The 27,287-nt window shown below is 35.9% G+C and overlaps 2 protein-coding genes across 2 annotated transcripts; one reads left to right on the top strand and one right to left on the bottom strand.

Annotated features, from left to right (window-relative positions):
- Positions 1 to 14,538, top strand: LOC121407354 (exosome complex exonuclease RRP42-like). The gene is made up of 7 exons (XM_041598398.1): positions 1 to 146; positions 7,225 to 7,338; positions 8,447 to 8,626; positions 9,618 to 9,757; positions 11,166 to 11,289; positions 12,147 to 12,302; positions 12,896 to 14,538. The coding sequence occupies exons 1-7, from the start codon at positions 90 to 92 to the stop codon at positions 12,989 to 12,991; spliced, it is 867 nt and encodes a 288-aa protein (XP_041454332.1). The 5' UTR covers positions 1 to 89; the 3' UTR covers positions 12,992 to 14,538.
- On the bottom strand, positions 14,502 to 23,527 carry LOC121407355 (mediator of RNA polymerase II transcription subunit 10-like). Its single transcript, XM_041598400.1, has 5 exons — positions 23,414 to 23,527; positions 21,155 to 21,330; positions 17,643 to 17,729; positions 16,539 to 16,641; positions 14,502 to 15,836 (listed from the first exon to the last, which is right to left on the bottom strand). Exons 2-5 carry the CDS (start codon positions 21,286 to 21,288, stop codon positions 15,747 to 15,749), a joined length of 414 nt encoding a protein of 137 aa, XP_041454334.1. The 5' UTR covers positions 21,289 to 21,330; positions 23,414 to 23,527; the 3' UTR covers positions 14,502 to 15,746.
- Between the last annotated feature and the right edge of the window lie 3,760 nt (positions 23,528 to 27,287).

Here is a 27,287-nt window from a genome sequence, read left to right as displayed (position 1 = left end):
TTACCGTAGTCGCTGTTTGTGCCGAGACCGATCCAAACAAAGACAAAGTTTGACTCTCTTGACTAGCTTCTTTAGATTTTTGACCTAAGATGGCTTCAGTTCAATTGGGTGAAGGCGAAAAGACATTTATAATACATGGAATTAAGGTTAGTGGTATTAATACTGTCCAATATTCCGTGTCACTGTTATTTTATTTCAAGTTTTGTCTTGATATATAACTAGTTCAGTCCCATACGCTGATTTTTCTGTTTGTAATTTTCTCTACCTCACACTCTGGCACAGCTGCACAGTCTTCAATTCAATCACTTTGTTTGAACTGTGGTGACACTCATTCAATGAACAAGGTTATAATGTAACCTTGATCTCAGTTATATCTCCATGTGTGGCAAAATAATGGAGGCAATGTTTGGCTTATTTTCTCTTTCTTTGGGGCAAATGCTTGATTTTTTTACACTGACAGTTTCCATTACATCTATTATTCATACAACTTGGCTCTTATTTAAATTTGATTCTTGAAATCATTTTTTTCTTAATTAAAAATAGACAGGGCGCGACAAACCCGCTTGCCCGGGGCAAGTGAAAATGACGTGCGGGCAAGCACTTCTCAAAGTCAATTGCCCGATCGCGATCGGGCAAGTGGTTGTTGCGTCTTCTTTTCTGTACCGTACCTCGTTTTTCCATAAATCATCAAAAATCCACACTCAAAATCATGAATAAGCCTTAAAAAATAGCGAATAGCGCAGTTTCAAATTTCGAAATTGCGTTATTTTTTCTGTACCACGTATTTCCATACACATGGTACCAGGTATGAAAAAAATCAACGCAATGGCTGGAAAACAGATGAATGTAGTATAGGGGTCCATTATGACTACCATCATGTGCAATTTCTAATGCACATTTTCCCCCTTCCGATATCACAATTCTGTGATAAAATAATTAGAATTACACAGGAAATAAATCACAGAGTCTAGTAACCTCGCATTGGTGAGTTGTCATTCGGCTTTGCTTTTCAAAACGGCCTATTAACATCCAAAATAACTTGCCGTATTTGTTAATTATAACTTAAAATTCATTTGTTTTCCTTTTTGAGGGGATGAGGTAAATATCAGACAATAAATCATCAAACAAAGCTCCATCTATTTACAAGGCCGGCGGGAGGCGGCACCAGCGTACTTACTCAACTAGCCAGTCTAGCTAGCTCTGATCTCTCTGCCAGAGCTCTGGGCACACAATTCGCTCAGCTCAGATATGGTGATTTTCTGTTTTAGACAGAGTTTACATTTCGGGTATATTATTCAAAACTTCCAATAAAGTTTGATGATTTCTTCATTGTCATGTATATTTAAGTTATTAGTGAATACATTCTCACCGAATTTAGACTCCCCCATAGAGAAATGCAATTTTCGTAGAAGTCTGCGTTTTCAAATAACTTCAGGAAAAGTTAGGGTATGTGGGCCTTTATTACATGGCCGAGTACAGTTTATTGTACTGGAATAGGCGAGGTAGAAATTAGATATTGAATTCAATTATATCAAAGTTCAACTCACAGTCACACCCACACAAACACGCACACACACACACACACACGCCAAAGATTCTAAGCATAGTGAAAAAAAATTACTTAAAAATCATACAATATTAAACAATGTTAGTATTAAATTCATTAATAAGTGAACAGGTATTCCTCAAAATAGAAAAAAAGTAGCATGTGAAAACATGTACATGTACATGTAGATAAAAATTATTGACTGAGTGCAACATCATAAAATGATGAAGAAAAGACTTGATGGTTTCCAACTAATTAAGAGCTGAACATTTTTCACTGGCTTTCTTTATAGTTTCCAACTACGGTAAATGAAATTATTTCTAAGTAAATATGGTAAGCAGGTAGCCATTTCGTGGATTTAAAGATGCAAAATATGAAATATTAGCAACTTTTGTTGAAGGGTTTTTTTAAACCATAAATGCCCATAAAATATCGATTTTTTCTTCTTCTCTAAAATAAACGTTAAGACTCAGGCCTACGTTGCTGAAAATATCCTTTTCAATGTGTGTTCTTTTATAGTGGACATGATTCTCAATTGTTATTTTGTATACCTTAATAAAAATAAGAGTAGTGCCGTCATAATGAAAAAAATTATTAAAAATTGGGCAAGCAGTTTTTTCTATCGGGCAAGCAAATTTTTTCATGACTTGCCCAACAGGGCAAGTGACGAAAAAAATTTTTGTAGAGGCCTGAATAGAGATCAAAAAATGAAAATTTTCTTGCCATATTAGGCCAAGTAAAAAAAGAAAGTAGTTGACATCTATTTTGGCCGCCGCATGGAAATTTTTGATATTTACTATTTTCAAAAATTGGTTAAAAAAAAAAAAATCGGGAATTTCCTTTTTGATGTTCCCTTTTTCATTGCAGCATCAATTTTCTTGATATTTACTATTTTTATGGCTGCTGAATAGTGAAAAAAATCACAAAATTGGCGAGCGATTTGCTCTCATGTGGTTTGGGATCTCTCTCGCAACTTCAAAAACAATTGCAAAGTCCGATATCGCCCTAACTGCAGGAAAGAAAAAAATTCTGATTTGGTTTTCTATTGGAATTTTGAAGATACCTTCATAAATTAGTAAGAAAATAAAGTTTGCAAACTCGGGGAAGATCCGGGGAAGATCACAGATATCTTCATAATAGTGCATTTTCGGGGACCCCGCTTCCTGAATCTGAACTAATCTGTTGCCTGCTTTGGAAATATGGCGCAGAAAAATCAATTTTAATGACGTAAATTTGTATTTCGGCGGGTTTTTTGGTGAGTGATAGCACCTGTACTTCGATGTGTGTAACGGTGATTGACTTAGACAGCTGGCAGCCGTCTGTTTCGAGGAGTTTTATAACATTTTTAAAAAAAATTCTCCTCATACACAGACGGCTCGCTATCGTGCACCCACCATTAGGGGACTTGCAATGCAAAATCCCCCCATCGGGGCTCTTCAATTTTTGTCTTTAATGAATAAAAAATTTGAAAATTCATGCGACCAAAATGCAAATTAATATCCCCTCTTGGCATTGATAGCCAAAAAACTGAGAAAAATCAAGTTAAAAGGGACAAAAACAGTGACTTACCTCAGCTGTCGCGCAAATTCACTTCCCCGTTTTATCCGATCATAAGTACATAAACATATGGCCATTGAGTCCCTGTACAGATCGCGCTAGAACTTCGGTCTCTGTATTTGGTGAGTGAAGCCAACGGAGTTCAGCTGAACAACCAACATAACAGAGACCGAAGCTTTTGGTCTATGATTGACTGTGCTTGTTGTGACTCTGTTGGGTTATGCATGACTTGTGTGCTGGGATGTTGTTATTGACTGTGCTGGCACATCATTAGGGCTGGGACTAAAACCCGGGTCCCGCCCGGAAGCCTCGGGTACCCGGGTAGAAAAATCAGTACCCGATACCCGAAAATTGCTCACCAGTATAACGTACATTTGATTTGTATTGCGTAGTGTAAGACATGATTGTAAACTCTTCACAAAAGTACACAAGTCTCATTTTGAATCTCACCAATTACCCTCGAAATATCCATAAATATACTAGTTTTTCAAGTGATCTGATGATGATGATGTGACTGAGATCGTTCAATCGTCGCCATGTTTCTTTTGCAGCGCAGTGACGTCATCCAGCCACTGCGACGCAAACCAATTTATGAATGAAAATATAGTAAGCATGCGCATTGCAAGCCCAGCCCACGCAGTATTCCATCAAAACAAGTCTGCAATACTCTGTCACCTCGTACCAAAATCGACCTAGAATTCCACTTTCCTTTATTTCATATGATTTATGAAAGGTATTCTCAGAGGATCTGTTTTCTCACCGATACCACGCAGGTAAGCAAATTTTATTACTTCTTGCTTTTCCATCAAAATCTTACGAAGTAGCGTCGATGTTGCATCGTGTTTGTGAGTTTGTATAATCTATCGCTACGTGAACAAAGTCAACTGATTTCCGGGTTTCGGAGCAGACGAGGCGCCAGCCAATCACGTTCTTGATACCATTTTCAGTTCATCATAAACCGAAAATGGTAACACGATCGTGATTGGCTGGCACATTTGACGCTCCGAAACCCGGAAATCAATTGACTTTGTTCACGTAGCGATAGATTCTACAAACTCACGAACACGATGTAATATCGACGCTACTTCGTACGATTTTGACGGAAAAGCAAGAAGTTATAAATATTTGCTTACCTGTGCGGTATCGGTGAGAAAACAGATCCTCTGAGAATACCTTTTATAATTCATATAAAATATAGAAAAGTGGAATTGTAGGTCGATTTTTCGTACGAGGTGACAGAGTATTGCAGACTTGTTTCGATGGAATACTGCGTGGCGCACGGGAGGCTCGCAATGCGCATGCTTACTATATTTTCATTCATAAATTGGCCTGCATCGCATTGGCTTGATGACGTCACCAATGGGGTTTTTCCACCAGTCATATTTCGAGCAACATGATTTTCGGGTACCCGCCCGAAAATTACCACGGGTACCCGAAGAGAAAAAAACCCGAAAGTCCCAGGGCCTACACATCATGTGAATTTGTGAAATCAATTGAGTTTTCTAACGTCAGCAGGCAGTGCATTGAATATTCATAAATTTCAAGTGGGTTATTCTATATGAAGATTGAAAATCATTAATGGTATTCCTAGAAGTGCCAATTCTGTTCAAATTTGATAAATTTTATTCTTCTATTCAATTTGATGGAAAATTGTAAAAATTAGTAATTATATCTAACACAATTACAAACATGAAATGATAAATATTATGTGAACAATTAACAATTAATTCAATCATCATTTAACATTTGATATCAATTAAAAAATGAATAAAAATTTAACAGTATTAAACAACATGTTAATGAATATACAAGTAGCTGGAAAACTGCGATGAGAAACCATGCCCAGAACTAAAAAAGAGATTGGCTCTGGAAAACTAAACATGGCTCCATGGAAATAAAAATGACCCAACCCCCATGCATTTTTTACCTTTATAATATATATATATATAAATATAAAATAAATAAAGTTACACAGATAACGTGTGGTTCATCAGTACTTTATTGATGTGCTACTCGGAGTTTCACGCAGATGCGATCTTCAGGCAACAATATATTAATATATATATATATATTCTATATTAATATAGAATAATGTTTAAATCATTCACTTGACATGAACGTTTTGTTTTACAATACAGTACCGGTATATATCAGTATTTAAATACATCGATAGATTTTTATTGCATAATACATTTTCCATAGATTTCCAATCAATTGTATGTATATATATTTATGCATATATATATATATATATATATATATATATATATATATATACATTTCTACTCATTTATTATTAATATTGAGCATGCATCAATCACATATTTCGAGCTTGACATGGCCTGACAACCATTTGAATAAAAAAATAGCAAAAAAATAGTAAATAGTAAGGACCTCCCTCATCACTAATGTCAAAAACGGGCCGAGAAAATGCCTCCTTGTTTATAAAAAAAATAGTAATATAGCAAATAGTAAGGACCTCCCTCATCACCGCTCTCAAAAAAACCCGGACGATCAACTACTTTCTTTTTTCACTTGGCCTTACTTTCCACCAATAGAGGGCGTACACAAATATATGCCCAAAATTCAAGTTTTTGAGCGCTCTGGTGAATGAAAAAATTATTCCTAAGTTACTAATGAAAAATAAATTGCAACTGTATGAAAATTAGTAATTTTGGTCACAAAAGTGATATTTTAATGATTTTTTACAGTGTGTGCTCTGTACAACATTGGCATACCATAGTCCTAACTCTAGATTCCCCACAGGCAGGGTGGTAGCAGTGAACAAGTGTGTGGTGACAAGAATGAGGGTGCGTTTATGCGCCACTTTTTATACTTGAATCATGATACAAATCATGATCCTGCAGCTGCAGAATCTTGATTGATTGATTTAGTCAAAAGTGAAAATAAACGTCTTTCAAATCACAAACATGAAACACGGAAAAAGGGGCGTTTGGAAAGACGTTTCTGTAGACTCACGAACGAACAAGCCTCTTATAAACGCAATTGTGATTTAAATCATGATTCACTGTGTCGGGCTATTTTCAGTGTGACTATTGTAAAGCTCAATTAGGCGCTCTATATGCTCAGTGTATGTACAATTATGTGCTATGCATGCGTTTCTTGGATCATGTTCAAGTTCTTTGTTGGTCATCACATCGTCCACTATTCATTTTTTGGTCATGTCTTCAACTTCAAGTTCTAGTAAATGAATTAACTGGACAATGATCTCAGTTGTTGAGTTTAATAACAGTGTCAATATGAAAGTGGATCTACGCTGAATTTCACTTCCGAACACTATTTTTGAAAAACCAAAAAGATGAATAGAAGCATGGACCCTATGATAGAAGTAGACAAAATGAGGTATAATACTATAGACTGAATTCTGGAAGTAAAAGATTTTTCGAGAGCCGAAACGCGTGCGAGAAATTTCCTCTATCGCACTGCGCATTTAATAGTGATGCGCACAAAAGATTGGCCCGTGGAGAAACAGCATTGGAATGAAGTCGTCTAAACGCAGATTCTGTGATATTGTGATACATGTTTGTGTTTTGAATCACGATTCAAATTTTGATTCAAATCATGATTTCCTGGACTCTGGAGCAAATTACCGCAAATATGGCCGTTGCCGTTGGTGTTGCTAACGTTACAGGGACTATGTCTATGGAGAAAGGGAGCACTTTTGCACTCCCTCAGTTACTCCTAAATTTTGCTTTTTGATGGGGGAAAAAGAAGAAATAAAGATAAATTTATATCATATATAATCAGCCTACCACCTTTTTGAAGAATAAGCTGGAAAAAAGCAAAATTTGATGACAAACAGACGGGATCAGCCAAGTTCTGCTTCAGTTGCCGTCAGCTACAGCTGAGGGAACGGATTGGCTGGCACGTTCGCTCACTCAGCTGTAGCTGCGCTGACGTCGATCGAGCTGTCGAAGAACCTGATCCTGATCATTTTGTCATCGAAATTCGCTATATTCCAGCATATTTTTCGGCCACATATATGAATTTAGAAAATTTAGGATCTCTTACCCTCTTGGATGACCAATGCTAAATATTCATTTCACTTTGATATCAGTAAAGTTAATTTTTAAGATTGATTTTCCCTCTCTTACCTTTAGGATGACCTGCGGTCAGATGGGAGAACATGCCTATCTTATCGAAACTTTGAATTGGAATGTGGAGTAGTGTCCAACACAAGTGGATCTGCAAGATTGAAGCTTTCAAACACACAGGTATGTTTAACTGGTAAATTGCCAATTGGTCTATTCCTGCTTTGTCTACTTTCATCCTAAACTGGGTTAAAAAAAAACTAATCTAACTGCACATATTCCACTCAGTCAAAATGAACAATATTTTTACATAGGCTAGATTCAATAATCTTTACCAAGTACTTGTCAATAGTTAGAAGATTGGTTCAGTCACAGTGAGGCTATCGACACTTGCATCAATTTGTTTCTGAATCCAAAGTCACAAAATGTCAAAAGAAAGACAATTGAAAATGAGATGGAATTAAACTTCCCAGTTTATTGCACATTCCTTCATAGGCATGTTTTAGTGATTGGCTGAATCACTAAAAAGCTAAAGGAAGTTAACATAAAAATTTTATATGAGTGGAACAATTACAGTTATCCCCCTGATGATGTCCCAGGAAGCGGGGGATACCGTAATCTGAACATGGGAAGTATCTGTGTGTAAGTGTGAGGTACACAGCTATCATGATTTATATTGTTCAATTGAATATTTAAAAAAATGAAATTAAATGAAATAAAATTAATTCATGCTCTGAGAATTGACTAAACCATGCCTAGCAACTGAAGGCTCAAAGACTCACTAACTTGAAAAACACTTTTTTGTTTTAAGAAAAATTTCTATAAAAACATATCAGTAAATATTTGACTCAAAAGCGTAGTACTGGTAATGAAATACACTGTATATGATATGTTCAAAATTCCTACTAAACTTTCCATGTTATTGAAATTGGCAATTTTAATAGCATGAAAGTGTGAGGTTGCATCATTATAAATATATCAGAATTTTCAATCCTTTACTCTCCTTGTGTTTTTTTTAATGCCTTTACCCACCATAGATGGGTGCTGGGGACATTGTGTTTTCAAATACTGACATGGTCAAAGGTCATTATTTGAAAATTTTAGAAGTAAAATGTGTTTTAAATTCTTAATCTTGCAAATGCAGAAGCATATTGAATGCATGCAGTCAAATATCCACCTAGATCCTTTATCTTTGGCGTTATACTTCTGTTCCTCCCTATCTTTTTTTTATTTTGAACACTTTTATTTCTAATTTGTCACATTTTTTCTCAATGTGTTTTTAATTGAAAAGGTTTTAGTTGGTGTTAAAGCTGAAATGGGACCACCTAATCAATTAAATCCTTCCTGCGGCACAATAGAATTCTTTGTAGACTTCTCAGCCAACGCATCACCCAAGTTTGCCGGGCGGGGCGGAGATGAGCTGGCAGGAGAGATATCCAACATGCTTGGGCTTGTCTACAAAAATGAAAAGGTAGGACAATAGCATCTTCAAAAGTCATGCAGAATCAGATTTTTTTTGCAATGGAGGTTGCTAATAGGTTTAATAACATACGCAGGGGATATTTGTGCTTGTCTGTAGATCAGGTTAAATATATGAATATTGCAATTTATACAATTCAACAAGGGTGTTCTATAAATGAAAGAATGTTTGATGAACTATAGCAAGCCAAGTATCCTATAGTGTGTTTTCATGGTTGTACTCTTAAAGGTTATCATGGAGTTGAAGGTGATTCACTTTAATACAACTTAAATCAGTTTTAATCTAAATAAAATCAATTTTATGGATGTGATGTATAGCTTTCTAAAATTGATTTTTGTGAGTCACAATCCCTGGTCACGAATTTACAGATTAAACAAAATGATTCCAGAATTATTTTTTTAAAGATACAACCCATGATATAATTGGCCAGCCATAGTTCAGTGCAATTTCATGCTCAATTACATTGTGAGATACCTGTAAATTGAAGGTCAAATCTGCATTTTCAAACAAATAGAATTTTGGAGTTTGTAAAAGTTGTTTTATCCTCTTTTTGTAAATAAAGTGGCTATATATGCAAAATAAAAGACTATTCATGAAGTTGCTGCAGGAAACTTGTAATCCATGCCTAATTCCCCATTCTTTTTTTAGAACAAACCAATGTATACTTTGTTGCAAGGAGCAATCTGACAATCAATATTGATTGTGAAATGAATTACAAGAATTATAATTTATTTTGTGTAAAAAATAACCTTGCAGTTGATTGCATATTTCTTAAAACATGCTTAATTCTAATATGATAATTTTTGGTATATATTCTGCAGATTTTGGCTGCAATGTATTGTGTGTAAGTAATATTGCAATCAACATTAAATTTGCAATTAATTGCAGCAATATGATTTTGTAAAAATTTCCACATCACATGATTGCAAGTTTCTTGCAACAACCCATGTTCATATTTTTCACTTTGGTATATATTTTGCAGATGTTGGACTACAAATCATTGTGCGTTATAGCTGGTCAATGTGTATGGACACTCTATGCTGATATAGTTGTACTGGAATGTGGAGGAAATCTCTTTGATGCCATTGCTCTTGCAGTTAAAGCAGCTCTCTATAATACAAGGTATGTAATGGGGACTGTTTCATGTAAGTTATCGGCTCTCGGCGAATCAAAACCAAGGAAAGTTGCTGGATGTCAGATGACAAATGTGGATAAAATGTCTCCCTGTGTTCAAGGGGAATGTAATGCATGCCTGAATCAGAGCAACAAGAAAAAAAGGTCTCCCCCTCCCCCTCTCTCTAGTTTTCTTTGACTTGTCAATGACAGTTTTTGCATGGGGCGTTTTTGACAGTCCATAAGTCGATATACTCGCCATTACTAGCCTTAGTGCCCTCTGTTAGCATGACACAAAATTAGCTCCTGTGACCATTGCTCCAGGCTTAATTTCGTCTAAGATATAGGGTTAGGGTTGCTATAGGGTTTTATGTTAGGTTTATGGTAGTGTATAGTGTTAAACACAGAGTTGAAGTTGGTCATACGATTAGTGTGTGGAATTTAGAGCGGAGCAATTGTCATCTGACCAAATGTCCTGGAACTTCTGTATATTGTTCTATGGTGATATTCAACAAGTATATTTGTGAAAAAAAAACAAGCAAATAAAATAAATGTAGAAAAATTCGGGGTTGGTCCACAGATTTGTTGATTTGGGGGTCAAATATCAATAAAACATAAAAGTTGAGTGGGCTGACCAGGGTGTTCGGGTCACTGCAGACATTTTCTCTTCTAGTTATTTGTTTTGACGAATGGGATTTTTTTCTTTTACGGCCAGTGTAGGAATGGGATGCATTGAACAGGAGATCCCTGTCCTACTTTGTTGATTTTTCTTGAGGATAAAAACATATTACATGTATACATGTGAAAAATGGCAAAATATAAACAGAGAAAAAAAAATGTAAGTACAAACAAGTTTTGGTAGTTTCCAGGAAAAGAAATCTTGCAATGTAGTTTATTGAAAAATTGTATTTAAATTTTCTTTCCCCTACCATATTTTTTCCCCACTTTGAATTTGAATTAATGGTGATACAGTGAAAGATAAAATCATGAATAATCCAATATAACCTGTACCATTAACATGCCTTTACATTACAGGAGAAAGTTTACACAGGGACTTGGGGCAATTTTGCCCATAAAATTGTTTATTTAAAGCCCTGGAAAATGTATAAAAAAAAAAACCTTTGGAAAGTCCCAAATAACTGCAATGCAAAAGCTTTATCCAATGTTTCAGATTTCAGAAGTAGACTGTTAAAGTAGCTATCGAAAATAGAAAAATTAAAAAAATTGCCTGAACAAGGATTAATTCAGTTGTGATGAGACTAAATGGAAAGTAGACAAAGTGGAGGGGGAGCAATCAGTTATTCCCCCCAAAGCAATTACATACAGCGGCTCTTTTCAAAGATTTTCTCATGAAATCATTATTGCTTGCTGCAAACGCTCAAGTTTAGCTTTTTAATCTCTTTCCTGTTTATGTTAGGATACCTTTGGTGACCGTACAGAAAGACATGGATGGGACTGAAGACATTGAGGTTTCTAGTAACCCACATGATTTCATCACAATGGACACCAAGAATCTACCTGTACTAGTCACAGTCACTAAGGTAAACAAAGGACTGACCTCAGAGGCGTTTCATTTCATAAAGCTGGAATCCTGTTTCATAAAGAGATCCAAGCACTGTTGCCATTATGGCAACTACCTTGGTTACAGGGCTCAGCAGCCAATCAAAATCAAAGATTCCATTAAAGTTACAATAGTGACAAATTCACAATTGTTGTATATTATGAAATGTTACTCATGACTTACAGAGAAATGCCAGTAGTTGCAGTAAACACTGATTTCATGAGAAAGTCTGAAAAACCAGGCTTAATTGTCAGTATATCATCCAGGATCTAGATCTGGTACAGTCACATAAACTGAACTTTGTAAAATCTTGAAATCTACGCTGAAAAATATTCACACTGAAGATCACCAACACGGATAAGCGCACGTGGGACAGTGTATTATTGTTTTGAATGTCGTGCCAGACACTTGACCCGAATCCTGTGCTTATTTGCTAATTTCTCTGCAATTACACAATTTCTTCCAGAATCCTTTGGCACATATTCTTTATTTATTTTGACACTTTGGTGGTCATTTCATTGGATTCTGTACAAACTCATTTTAATATCGTTACCAAAACTTGCATTTACCTTTAATGCTGGATGTAACACAGGATTGGTGACTCTTTGTTATGGTAAATTGTGCATTCATTGGTGTTGATGTCGGGCACGAGAAAGGTTAACCAGTCACATATAAAGCCTTTTATAACATATGAACAGCTTTATGAAACATTCACCAAGGCTCTGTAATACAAAGGTTTGCTCGATGGATAGCAAAAGTAAAATAACACTGCAGACTGGTTTCTGGTCTGTGTTTTGAACAAAACATGCAACATTGATCTACTTGTTTTATCAACAGTTTGACTCTGGTCACATCGTAGATGCAACGCTTGAAGAAGAGGCATGCAGCATGGCCTGCATAGTTGCAGCTGTCAACAAAGAGGGCGCCATAGATGGTGTAATGAAGAAAGGATCGGGAAGTCTGACATTAGACAGTATTCATGAGATGCTTGATGTAGGTTTTTCTCTTTCATTTGATCATCAGCCTTTGAGGGTTTTGAACCTGTAGACATATTCTGAACTTTGGACCATTTTTTAAATAGGTAGACAAAAATGTGAGAAAAAAAATGTTTGTAGTCATGTGCTTAGTGTTCACCGATACCTCATTGGGATGGAATCCATATCCCAGGGGAAAAAATAGTTTAAACAAAAAAGCCCCCCCCCCCCTTGTGAAAAGATTGCAGTGTTTTGTAAGTGGATGTCAGACCTCTAAGAGAAAATGTGATTTTATGTACACTTCCAATGCAAATTGTGTTTTAACCCTAAGTTCAGAAATATGTTAGTATTTTTTCCAACTGATTAAACTCAATTAATTTCATGTTGTTTGTGATTTAAAAGGTGTCACCAATGATTTCCTTTGGTAAAACAAAAAAAAGATGGAATTAGAAAAAAAAGCACTACATAATGATTTTTTTTAAGAATAAAATACATACATTTTTTGTTAGACTTTTATAATTCATGTGCTATTGGTAATTCACAAATTTGCAGGCTTCTCTTTCATGTTAATATAATCATGTTCTTTCATTGTCGTAACTATTTCTTTGACAGTCAGCCAAGCAGATTGGTAAAGACCTGAATATGAGCCTTGATGTGTTCCTGTCAAAGAAAGGGAGGGAGATGTCAAGCAAAGGATTCCTCTCATGATGGAACAATGGCCTTTGAACTTTGATATGGAGTCCATTGAACTTTTAAACTCCAGACCAAGCAGATGGGATGAGTTTGGAAAATTTTCCTTTCGAAGAAGAGGAGAAATACCAAGCATTGGATTCCTCTTATGATGGAACAATGACCTTTGAACTTTGACCTAAAGCCAAGCAGATAGGACGAGCTTTGAAATCTTTCCTGCGTAAGAAACGAAAATAAATATCAAGCTAAGGACTTATCTTGTGGAATAACAACCTTTGAACTTTGACAGGGAGTCCATTGAACTCTGAACTCTAAGCCAAGCAGACGAGCTTCAAATTATTATTTTCTAAGAAAGAGAGGGAGCTAAGCATTGGATTACTCATTTGGTGAACCTTTGACTCAGTTTATTCATGGACCTATGTTGAATTTAGCTGAGCAGAATTGGAAGGACCTGAATATGCCTTTTACACTTTTTGTACGGCATTTTCATAGACTAAAATGTATTAATGTATATTTTCATATTTTTTACCCAGAAAATAGACAAAAATGAATATGCATTTATCTACGATTTTGTTCATAGAAATTTGTAACTTTTTTTTCACTTGAAAGTCTGGGTGATAGTTTTTGAAAGAAGTGAGATTTTGGGCCAAAATTTGTGTTTTTGGTAAAAAAATTGGCACATGCACTGTTATCTATCTGCTTCATTATGAATAGCAGTAATTAATGCACGTCACAATGTTCAATATGAAACGGAATATATCAACAATAATATTGATAGGCTTCATGACAGTATGAGTGTCTGAATTTGCTGAGATAGAGGGCAAATATGCCAAAATGTATTACTCGATATTGCACTAAAACGATTTAAAAGCAAGATTGATGGTAAGTCATTTGGGAAATTGGGATAATGTAATTTTGATTGGCCTCTTCCATCACTTTTGCTAGTGTGACTAACACACTGTACTGTACTTATTATGCGTGGCAATAGAAGTGTACCTGATTTTGATGAATATTATTTCTGTTACATAGTAAAGCAAGTTTCATTTTAATGAAACCTCTTGGAAAAGTTAAGATATATTGCACTGCAGGTTATTTAAGATGATGTTCTGGCACATTACTGAAAGGAGCTGTTGAAGGTACAACACCCCTATCGGTATTTTGCCTCTATGTATCATGCTTTTGAGGCGCTTAATGTGTCTTTCCTCAGGACGAGGATTACGTTTCTCTACATACAAATTATTCTCTGCTTATGGCCTAGTCCTATAAACCTTGATTGTTTCAAAATATGGATGAATTTGCATAGTTAACTTGTATGCGGTTGAAATGATGGTTTTTCATATAGTGTTTGTATTCTAATTTATTTTGAAGATCGGGCTAAGCAGAAAATATTTTGATCTAGGCAAACGTATGTAACACTCAGCCTCATTGACCCCTCCCACCATTTTTTATTTGTGATTCTATCCTTAGAAGTTCGATTGAATGCACCCTAAATAATTATCACCCATGAAACATTGTAAATGGCTTTACAAATTTTTAATGTCTTTATAAATTTTTTAGTATATCACACATGATTGGCATTCAGTTCACATCATCGTCTTTATTAATTTTCACTTCCAGTTGAAAGAGAGTTGGGAAGAGAAAGAGATAAAGATAGTGTGTGTTTGAGAAGAAAGAATTGGAGTGAGAGAGGGGAAGGGTGAGTGAAGGGGAGAGGGGGGTGAAGGTGAGAGAGGGTGTAAAGGGGGAGGAAGAGAGATGGAGGAGAGGGCTACAAATTGACTTTGAGTGGTAACAACTTAAAAAAATAATCATGGATTTATAGTTACAATGTTAAGAAGCCTGAGAAGAAGATTAGATTAAAATCCAGCTATTACAGTTTTGAACTAACAAAACGACCATTCAGCATTACAATCAGGTCACCATCAAAAGTTCCTTGGTAACATCTTGTATGTTAAAGCTAAGCCAGTAAACATCTAGTCTTCCCAATTGCACTGCATATTCTGCGATTATATGTAACTAAATTATATGTGTGATTGTGAATACATGTATTGATTATGTATACATATATTGATGACTCTGTAAATTCTACCTTCCATAAGTGAAAATGATTGCCTAAGTCAAATAGAATTTTCATGGTCCCAAGGATTTGACTTGCAATGTAGTCAGAGTCAACTGTACATGTATCCAATGATATGGCTCCATCAGCAGATGAAATAATTTTTTGCAGTGTAAACTCCGTACAATCTCAAATCATATGTACATTTAGACTTAATATTGGTTGCTTTTAAATATCTGAAGACAATGCCATCAGTGAATCCAAAGACTATACCCTGCAGTGTAGTGTGTTCAACAGTTCAGAAACCATATTGATGAAATCTACATGTAAATTATCTGAAAACACTTCCATTTACAAATACATTAAGACTAAATAAAAGTCAACATTGTCGAAGTTGAATTATTGTCTTCACGGTCAGAGCAGTTTTCCAGTCCAAAATGTGCACAGCAGGAGTATTCACCTCTTCTTATTCAAATTTCTCGTGGGTCAATTTAGAGTTCTCTGATCTCAAAAGATTCAACTTAGCTGGCCTCACTCTATACTTCAACCATTTCCTGAAGTGCAGACTTGATATTGCATTGATCCGTCAAGGGTTACCTTTTCAATTTTTTCCTTCAGTAATCCTCTCCGATTTCTGGTCGAAACCATAATTGTCTTTTTCAGAAGGCAAGGTTTGCACAATTGTTCTTTCTCAAGTCAATAGGATACTCAATGTGATCATGTGTCGCTACCTCTCACAGTCTTGTAACGGTCAATCTCTTCTGGAAACATTTTACCCAGTTCTGTAACCAGGGCCTTCTTGAATCTCTGAAGGATGAATAAAAAATCATTGGAAATATGATTGGTTTTTAAATCTAGTGAATAGTTTGGGCAAAATATGCGATTGTTTAGCTGGGGGGTCAAATTGTTAGAAATTAATATTTTCACCAAAATTATCATTCTACTGTAGCTATTGTGAGTTAGAGGAGAAATGGAGTATAGTTATAGGCAAAACATAATTTTATACACTTATTTACATAAATAATTTCTAAATATTTTTTAAATCAATTTTTGAAATTTTTCCCATCGGGCTCCATGCGCCCACAAATTTTTTGCAGCAGTAGCATGATCGGTGGTCGAGATCTGATATACTGATACTAAAGAAACTAAAACAAAATAATAATCTTCATTCAAAATGTTGCCTAATAAGACCTTTGACCTAGTCCTTGATCCAATTACCTGAAATTTTACTCACATAGTGGCTGATACTTGACACTCCTGATAAACAAGCTTCAAGGAATATGAAAACAAATTTAGATAATTTGGCCCCATACGATACATCATAACCAAACTCGGCATGGTACATTTTGCTTTATTTTAGAGCTTTTAATTAGCTGCATGTTTGCAATCAAAGTTTGGAGATAAATCTTTTAAATCAATGGAATTTGGAGCACTAAAAATGGGGTCTTGTATTTCATCAACAGTGCATCTTTGGAAATAAATGAATTTTGCAAAATTGTGTATGCTTACCCTAAATGTTTCAATCTTCCCTTTAACCAGCTCATTCTTAGCTACAGCTCTCTCCATGCAATCCTTAGTGTATAGCTGAGGGTTCTTGCCTTGGTCAACATATCTGGAAATGAAGATGACGAACAATTTAAAGAACAGTGTATCACAAATGAATAATCATAGTTTGTCTATAACCAGTTTTTCTACCCACCACTTGGTCTAATTGCCATTTAGACCATTACTGATTTTGTCTAATTGCCTGTTAGGATATACCCTATATATCTTGTCCAAATCACACTTGGTCTAAGTCCACTTCTTATTCCATGAAGTAGGAATTAGACTAAGTGTAGAATAGAGCAAACAGCAATTATATCAATAGTAGACCAAATGGGATTAGCTCATGTGATATAAGATCATCTAAGAAGTAGACCAAATTTTTGTAGACCAAGCGAATATAAATCCTTGTTCACTTCAGTCAGCTTCATAATAGAAAGTATGTTAACCCTTTGAACCGTGAATTATTGTGGACAGTCGTGACCCTCACCCTAAATCATTGGCAAAATTAATGAATAATAAATGACATTTGAAATAAATGATCTTCTATAGACTATTCTAATGATTCGAGCCTGCCATGCCAGCTGCACCTTACTCTGCTGGTACCCGGCCTGGCCTGACTGATATTGGGTAGCTTCCTGTACTAACTATAATCTCAAATTTTGTCTCAAAATCACTGCTTAAAGGAAGTAAAATTCATCAACAGCCTACGCACAGTCCGTATAAGACTCATAGTTTATTTTCGCACGAGCCTTCTTGGAAGGGTGGTATATTTAGGTCATTTTTTACGCTTAAACCTTACAAATGAAAGCCATTTGTTGATAAAATTATGAACCCAAATTATCGTCTGAATATCTCTAAAATGACATCATGGTCATGTTTAATGGGTCACCTGACATCTAAAACCCTTCCTTTTGGAATCACATTACTTAAAGCTGGTATTCCGGCTTTATGGGTATATGTGCATTCATGGTGAAGCCGGTTTTCCAGCTTTTCAGGTTCAAAGGGTCAAGCAAATATCCTTTTTGTCAATTCAGGGTTAACAGAGTATAATTTGTGGTAGCTACTTACTCATAAATGAGCTCAAGAGGTACTTGCACATCTTGGACTTGTTCTTTGTTTTTATCTAGTTCTTGAAGGCTGCTCACCAACATGTGTCTGAACATCAAATGAATACATGAAAAACAATGAATGAATATTGGTAAGTGTGGGATAAATACTTTCACTTGCCATGCTAATATGTAGTTCATTGTAAATTCTTCACAAACATTTTACCAATTTTCAGGCTCTGCCTTGAAATGTGCAAGAGACAGTCTTTCCCTATGAATGTAGAATCAGAATGCCCTTATCACGTCTTGTCTAATCCAGGGCTCGACACTAGCGGCGGTCCGACGGTCCCAGACCGGTAAAAATCGCTGTTGGGCCAGTAGATTTTCAGAAATTGGAAGATTTACTGGTCCGACATGACCAGTAAAAAATATCATTGTCGGGCCAGTAATTTTTCCAAAAATAGCAAGATTTAAGGGTCCGACATGACCAGTAATAAAAACCATTGTTGGGCCAATAACTTTTCCAGAAATGGTCAAATTCACAGCAAACCATTTCCCCCGTTCAATTCTGCAATTCACACACAGAATACACACAGAATGAATCGCACGTGTTACTAGAGTACTATACAGCATGCGTACAGTGTACATGTAGTCAGCCACACAATCCACATGGTGAATTCTCCACTGGCCGCACGAACGAAGCCTGGCTAAACTCTGGCAGAAATCTCTCACAGAACTGTCAAAATTCACGGTTCATACTCATGAAAGGCTCTTATAATGTCCATATTTCCTAAAAATTGGAGTAACTCTGTCATCTGTAAGCAGTAAAAGGGTAAATTTTCACTTCTGTTTGGTTCAAACAGATCGGGTCTCGGGTGGTATCGTCTGAATACATATAGCCCCACATATGCATTTATGTGTGTGTTGATACACTTGGTTTCTGACTTTCTTTCGTAGCTATTTTAATTGAGCCAAAAAAGAAACAAATTATTTATGATAATAGTTTTAGCTTTCTTCCTCTGTTTTCTTCCTGTTTTCTTTCCTTCTTTCTTTTCAATCTTTCTTTTATTTTTTTTTCTCTATTTCTTTCCTTCCTTCTTTCCTTCCTTCCTCCTTTCCTTCCTTCTTTCATTCCTTCTTTCCTCCATCCTTTCTTTCTTACTTTCCTTCCTTCTTTCCTTCTTCCTTCTTTTCTTCCTTCCTTCCATCCTTTCTTTCTGACTTTCCTTCCTTCTTTCCTTCCTTCTTTCTTTCCTTCCTTCTTTCCTTCCTTCCTTCCTCCTTTCCTTCCTTCTTTCCTTCCATCCTTTCTTACTTTCCTTCCTTCTTTCCTTCCTTCTTTCCTCCCTTCTTTCCTCCCTCCTTCCTTCCTCCTTTCTTCCATCCTTTCTTTCTTACTTTCCTTCCTTCCATCCTTTCTTTCTTACTGTCCTTCCTTCTTTCCTTCCTTCTTTCCTTCCTTCTTTCCTCCCTTCTTTCCTCCCTTCCTCCTTCCTTCCTTCCTTCCTTTCTTTCCTTCCTTCCTTATTTCCATCCTTCTTTCCTTCCTTCTTTCCTTCCTTCTTTCCTTCCTTCTTTCCTTCCTTCCATCCTTTCTTTCTTTCTTACTTTCCTTCCTTCTTTCCTCCCTTCCTTCCTCCCTCCTTCCATCCTTTCTTTCTTACTTTCCTTCCTTCCTTCTTTCCTTACTTCTTTCCTTCCTTCTTTCCTTCCTTCCATCCTTCCTTCCTTCCTTCCTTCTTTTCTTCCTTCCTTCCATCCTTTCTTTCTGACTTTCTTCCTTCTTTCTTTCTTTCCTTCCTTCCTTCTTTCCTTCCTTCCTTCCTTCCTTCCTCCTTTCCTTCCTTCTTTCCTTCCATCCTTTCTTACTTTCCTTCTTTCTTTCCTTCCTTCCTTCTTTCCTTCCTTCCTTCCTCCTTTCCTCCCTCCTTTCTTCCATCCTTTCTTACTTTCCTTCCTTCCATCCTTTCTTTCTTTCTTACTGTCCTTCCTTCTTTCCTCCCTCCCTTCCTCCTTCCTTCCTTCCATCCTTTCTTTCTTTCCTTCCTTCTTTCCTTCCTTCCTTATTTCCATCCTTCTTTCCTTCCTTCTTTCCTTCCTTCTTTCCTTCCTTCCTCCTTTCCTCCCTTCTTTCCTTCCTTCCATCCTTTCTTTCTTTCTTACTTTCCTTCCTTCTTTCCTTCCTTCTTTCCTCCCTTCCTTCCTCCCTCCTTCCATCCTTTCTTTCTTACTTTCCTTCTTTCCTTACTTCTTTCCTTCCTTCCATCCTTCCTTCTTTTCTTCCTTCCATCCTTTCTTTCTGACTTTCCTTCCTTCTTTCCTTCTTTCTTTCTTTCTTTCTTTCTTTCCTTCCTTCCTTCCTTCTTTCCTTCCTCCTTTCCTTCCTTCTTTCCTTCCATCCTTTCTTACTTTCCTTCCTTCTTTCCTTCCTTCTTTCCTCCCTTCTTTCCTCCCTCCTTCCTTCCTCCCTCCTTTCTTCCATCCTTTCTTTCTTACTTTCCTTCCTTCCATCCTTTCTTTCTTTCTTACTGTCCTTCCTTCTTTCCTTCCTTCTTTCCTTCTTTCCTTCCTTCTTTCCTTCCATCCTTTCTTTCTTTCTGACTTTCCTTCCTTCCTTCTTTCCTTCTTTCTTTCTTTCTTACTCTCTTCGTTTCTGTCTTGCTTTCTTTTTGTCCTTCATTCCTTTGTTTTACGGGGGGGGGGGGGGGGTCACGAAAGGCTAGAAAAATAAACTTGCGCCTTTTTTTAAATGTTTTCTTTACTTTTTGGGACCAGTAGATTTTAGGTTCGGACCAGTAAAAATTTGAAAAACTGGGTATCTACTGGTCCGACATGAATAGGTTGGACCAGTAGAAAAAATGGGTTAGTGTGGAGCCCTGTCCTGTCTAATCATTCCTTAATCTTGAACAATTAACTTCTACATGCATCATATTTTACACACAACTGAAATATTTCAAAATTCTGAGCTACCAGATAGATACAGAAAGAGCTTGGTTTTGCAATTTGTGATTATGTTATGTCTCACAATAAAAATATTAAACATTTTGCAGTCAATACATTGAATAACAATAATGGATTATGTCTGTCATGGGATATTCTTGGTTAAGCAGTGCTACACAATTTTTATGAGAGATGAATTAAGTTTTACATAATACAGCCATCATAAATAAATAACAAGAAAATGATTTATGTATGTCTCATTTCAACCACTTGCACACTTTACTTTCCCTTATCATTTGGGTGACATCATCTGACATGTACATATTACAATATGACAAAATAAATAAGGATTAAAATTTCATATAACCTGGAAATTTAGTTTCTAATAAACTTTATATTGAAATAAAAAAACTACAACCTGACAATTAAATTGAATTTTGGAGAACCTTACAGCTTTTTTATAAGGAGCTTGACCTTTTACGTAACAAAACATACAACCTAACATACATTAAAAACAAACAACAAAGTGATGTCGCCCCTAACTGTGGATTGACCCTTATACTTGAAATTGAATTGAATTCTAGGAGATCTTACAGCTTTTGGTTAAGAGGAGCTTGTCCTTGCGGTTGGAAATCACTGACAACCAGTCCCAACTGCCTAGTGATTTCAATAAACCTCTCAAGATTCTCTACCAAAGGTTCAAACTTGTCTGGCTGAGATGATGACATGCTTCTTGGTGGATGGCAGTCTTCGCTTCAGGATTTCCACTTCTAAAATTTCACACAAAGATAGATTTTGATGCAGTTACACCTGGATTTTTAAGTAATTTCTAAATATTTCAACCTACTGCAGCTCAAAGAGCTCTGCTGCCAAACGAGGCAGTTTGAGATATTGGACCCAGTGAACATGGTGAAGACTCGCATCGCAAGGGGGAGCGGTCCCTATTTCTTAATACCCAAAAGTTTGCATTTACATTTGACTTACAGTAATTTTTGTTTTCACTCTATTATCTTGAAAATATGACCCATAAAACTGGCATTCCAAGATCTTTTTCATGAAAAACAAATAGCATATCAGCAAGATCAAAAACATTGGAAAAATATAGAGGAAAATTGTCTAAATTTTTCACTTTTTGCAACTATTTTTCAAATTTACACATGCATGTATTTTCTTCAGTTCTTCTTAATTTGTGTAAAAAAACAGAAAATGTAATATCTACTATTCTGTAGGATAGTGATACTTGGTTTTGTTACAGAACTTAGAGGTTGAATGACGGTCAGAGACATTCAAGCCTGAATTCACAAAGGTGGTTTTGAAAACCCATGGTTAAGTCCATGATTTATGCAGATTTCCTGTATAAATTACGCTTAATTAGCGCGTATCTGGAGCTTGTATAAAAATTTCAATGCTGATGCACGCTTTTGTCAGTGCACCAAATTGACGCCTGTTTCCATGGTTAGATACACTATTTTATTAACAAGTCCGTTCTTCAAACATAGGACACATGAATAAAATAGCGTATCTAACCATGGTAACAGGCACCAATTTGCCAGACTGTGACAAAAGCGCGCAACAGAATTGGACATTTTTTATACACGCACCAGATACACCCAGTTGTTGTGTGTCCAGACAGGTTGTGTGTCCGGACGATCAGTTTTAGACAGTCATTTGGAAAAATTTACAAGCGAAGTTTCATAAATGTTAGGTACAAATGTTAGGAAATATTATAGAGAACAAAACAGAAGATGATTACAATTATTGAATTCGTATTTTTAGTGTAATCCAAAGACAAAAAAGATGGCTTCAAAAATATTAAGTGTCCGGACACCCAACCCCCCATCCTACCCGCTAAATAATTTATAGAGGAAATCTGCATAAACCATGGACTCAACCGTGGGATTTCAAAACCACCTTTGTGAATTCGGGCCTCAGACTTACAATATGTGAAGAATCTTAGAAGTATTATTTCGTCATGGTCTTATGTTATCATAATTTCTTTTAAATTTTTTTATACCTTAAATTCTTTTCATTTTCTTTTTTTTTTTTCAAATAAGATGAACACAGCACGTCAGTAGACACATCCAAAATGTAATGGTAATGCAGGCAAAAAACACACACAATACAATTTTTTGTTTGTTTTTTTGACGAAAAAAAATGCTAAAGTTCTGGTTGATTTTAAAGTAATTTCTTGACCATAAAATTATACATTGACATTGTTAAAAAGTTCTGACTCTGTACTGTCCAGAAATTGGATTATTTTGGTCACTATTATCATTATTATTATTACTTATCATTTGAACTGTGCTTTTCCCATTAGGCCCAAAGCGCTTACATTACAATGAATGTAAGATGTAATATTTTAAAAACTACAAAGTATTAAAGAGATGAGTTTTTCCTACACTAGCAGAGTATAGGAATTAACTCATGCCAGTCACATTGAATCATTCAGCCAATATCAATTATGATTGTGCAAACAGTTCTTAGATCAATCCCCAAAAAAGACAAAGTCAAAGGGAATAATAGGGGGTGGGTCTGGCTCACTCACACCACCACACAGTAGAATACACACAAAACTACCATACAAGTTCCATGCGAGGTTAGCTCCTAAAGCCTCCTATTAAATTCCAATGAATTTATCACAGAATCGTGCGATTACACCATCGAATATGTGTGCATATGAATCTCATACGTTTACCGGTAGATCTACAGCGTACCGGCCTCCTAATTCCCAATCCGCAATCGAATCACAATAAATTGTTAATGAAATAAAATACGTATCATTTTTACAAATACAATTATGTTAGCAAATTTACTAAAGTTGGTTTTAGCTCGATAGTGTCAACAATTACTTACCGTAATTTACCGTAATTATAATATTCGCCAAATTTCATACAGCAAAAGATTACCAAAAGGCAAAGACACGTCTCCCCCAATTTCGCGATTTGTCTCGGCACCATAGAGTTGTCTTGTCTCCAGGCTAGGCACAGCTAGTTTGTAGAATTGTAGTTAGTTTGTTGGTTTTCGCAATTCGCAGTCTGAAGTATATGAGACTAGATAGGCCCACTGTACTGTGCTGGGATACTGTGGGCCTATTCAGACCATAAAACGAGATATTTTACAGAGCACTTTTTTATGAATAAATTTGAATATAATGAAATATGTTTTTATGTTGACTTCAAAAACTGAGCTTATATTGAGCAAGATCGGGGCAAGCTTCTACTAGCACATCTGTATTTTATAGATAATAGTATACAATGCGAGCGCGAAGAATGATAGTGACATGAAAGATTTTTTTTTCAAGTCTTCCCCTCGCCCTCGTATTTGATACACACGTCTTCCTCCTATTATTTTACTCTTCTTTTCTTCTCTCCTAATTTTCCTCTTTTTCCGTTCTCCGCACTTTATTCTTTTTTTGCGCCGCCATATAGGGGGAGGCCGCGGAGCCCTGTTCTGCCTATGAAAAAGGGGCTCTGTTAGTGGTTGATGTGTGTTGAGATCTGATATTTTACTTTACGGCACTAATCAGTCTTACCACAACAAGATCTTAGATCTTGAATTTGTAATTGATTTGGTAATTTATTTGATATTTATTCATGATAAAAATATAATGTTTACTTTATATTTTGTTATTTTTCTATTTGGAAACTTTCACTTATTTCAGTCTTTGACTGCTTGTGATTGTACTTTGATAGTTTTTATTTGCAATAAATCCAATATTATTATTATATCTTGTACCCAGATCTTGTACATAAAACGAGATTACTATATTCAACAAGACTACAAATTTCAGATCATATTTAACAATGTCAAAACATATAGAAACATTGAATAGAAATAAACCTCTCGTAAAAGATCGGTCATATAATTATATCCCTTCCACATGCAGTGATGAGCTACACAGATAAACTCGTCTGAAGTCATATAGGGAGGGGGCACACTTGTGAATCGAACAGCATTTCCTCAAAGTTTGTTATTTATTCTCATTTTAATGATCAAAACAAATGGCATGATATTTTTATGAGCTATATACGTCAACTTAATTCGACAAATGATGCACAAATTTAAAAAAGGATTTCAAAAAAAAATCGGGGGCTATATAGTTGGGGATGAATTGTCTTAAAATCTAGTACCGGTATAGATGATATTTGTAAAAATGTAGGCATGAGAAAACAATATTTTTCCTTCACACAGGCGCCTTCTCCATCCTTTTATCTCCATTGTTATGTTAGGAATGTTATAGTTTTGAAACAGTGAATCACACCTACTACATAATTTATTCATTACTTCTATTTTTTTAAATTTCAGTCTATGAGAGAAAATTTGCTGTGGTCACGAACTCCTCCCCGCATTCCTATTATCTGTTTTGAGTGCCCACTATATATGACAAACACAAGTCACATCTAAGTTTGTGAATAACGTATTTTTTCCTCTAACAAAATTATCGGCTGCTGTATATAGGGGTTGGGCTCGAGGCTAGCTGGGGCGACCACTGATGGTCCTGCAGATTTGTCTCGCAAATTTTTTTTTTTTAAATAAGAGAAAGAGAATGAATAAGGAATAAAAGCAAGAAATGGAACAAAGGGATAAAAATAAGAAATGGTATATAACAGTATAAAGTGGAAAGAAGAGGGAAGGAATATAAAAAAAAGTGCAATCGTTCTCTGCGCTCGCAAAATGAGATACCAGCTGGATGAGCATGATCATGATAATGTATTAATTGTCCTTTATTGTCGTGAACTCGTGATATTATGACCAGTGGCGTAACTTTGGTGGGCACGGGGGCACGTGCCACCCCCCCCCCATCGACTGACCAAAAAAGAAAAATGAAAAAAAATAAGAAAACGGGATAAAAGGAGGAAAAAGTGGGAGAGAGAAAGAGAAACGTAGATGAGGGAAGAAGAACTTACTGTATGTTACATTTTAAAGATAAATTCGTACTTTATGAAACATAATTTCCCATTAGGCCTGTGTGTTCACTATAACTACTCTTGATGCTCGCATTGTCTGTTTAATGAAAAGAAATAATCTTGTCGGAAGGGATTAAACAGTACACACCGTTTCATACACCAAATGTATTTCCTCGCACTTCGAATTTTTGTTTTATGTAATGACACATATGCTTCTTTTTCAAGACTACAAGTGGTTGCCCCCTTTTAATGTATGAAAAACATTTCCAGTCTGTGCTTACGTTCGCATTAGTGAATTGGTAAAACATGTCTGCTCTTCATGAATTCCTATACATCATAAGCGGGGGGACGTGTCCCCCCCTAAATTTTAGGTGGTGGGGACGGTCCCCCCCCCCCCAATTTTTTTTTTGATAACCTTTTTTTTTTTTTTTTTTTTTTTTGCTTGTCAATTTTTTTTCCTGCGTCCCCCTCTAAATTCACATGGCCCCCCCTGAAACGTGTGTTGTCCCCCCTAAAATTTAGGTTGATGACCTTTTTTTTTTTTTTTTTGCTTGTCAATTTGGGGCGCTTGTCCCATTTTTTACATGTGTCCATCCCAAAATTTCAGGTGGACACCCCCTAAATTTATTGGCTTCCGCCGCCAATGCTATACATTCCTCAAAATGTTCCCTTTCTAAAAAATTGCAGCTCGATCGCGCTTTGCGCTCACATCAATTGGTTAGTCAGTGATTACGTATTGGATAAATAACAACAAACAAGCCTTAGAATGCCCCTCTTCAGGTCTGAATTTAAAAAAAAAAAATCAGTTCATGCTTCGCGCTCGCAATATTTGATTAAGGAGATACGTATCATTCCAATGATTACAATGACTACAAAAAGTGCTTCATGCATGTGTTTAAGTTGGAATTCTAAAAAAAATCAGCAAGCGCTTGACGTTAGCTTTCCATGTCCCTGTTTGGGGCAATATATTAAAAATTTCAGATTGCGGTTAATTCGCACTCGAATTGTTGTTTAATGATCAGGTGCATGATGATTACAATATTTGCTTATCAATACTCCCTTTTTTTAATTCTGAATATAAAAAAATTAATATGTCTCTATAATGTCGGTATACGCGTAGCGCGTACCTGGCTATCGGCACGAGCGCCCATGCACGTGATTTTTGCTGGTGCCCCCCCCCCAATACCTTGACCAACGGTACGCCACTGATTCATTATTTTTTCCCAAAAATTTATTTTTACGTACGGTATATTGTTATTGATTGAAACCAATCCTTACAGAAATTGTCAATAAAGAAACAAATGGATGGAAGAAGAAAAAAATTGTGATCTTTCTTTATATTTTTTCTTTACAGCATTGTATTTTTTCTTTTGTTTGTTTTAAGTGATACTAATAAGTTAAAGGTAGTTCAATCAATTAAGTTCTAGGCTTATATTGTCCCACCTTTGTATGCTCATTTTGTACCTTTCATGTGCATGCAGTTGCGTACCGTGAGTCACGGCATTGGGGGCACCATAAAAACGAGCGCGAAGCGCGCTCAGTTGCCAGGCATAGTGACCTAAAAGAGACATTTTAAGGACAGTGCCATTAAACTGATATGTATCTCACTGATCAAATAATTCGAGCGCGAAGCCGAGCTGAAAATTTCTGACATCCAGACCTAGAAAGGGACATTATAATCAATTGTTCGTTATCATGTTACATATATACATTTCTTGCTAAACAAACAATACGAGCGCGAAGCACAAGCTAAAATTTTTGTATATATTGACCCCAAACAGGGACATTTTAAGGACTATATTATTTTAGGAATCAATTAA

This window comes from Lytechinus variegatus, chromosome 2 (assembly GCF_018143015.1).
Source record: "Lytechinus variegatus isolate NC3 chromosome 2, Lvar_3.0, whole genome shotgun sequence".
Taxonomy (NCBI): Eukaryota; Metazoa; Echinodermata; class Echinoidea; order Temnopleuroida; family Toxopneustidae; genus Lytechinus; species Lytechinus variegatus.
This window is presented reverse-complemented; position numbering and strand designations above follow the sequence as displayed.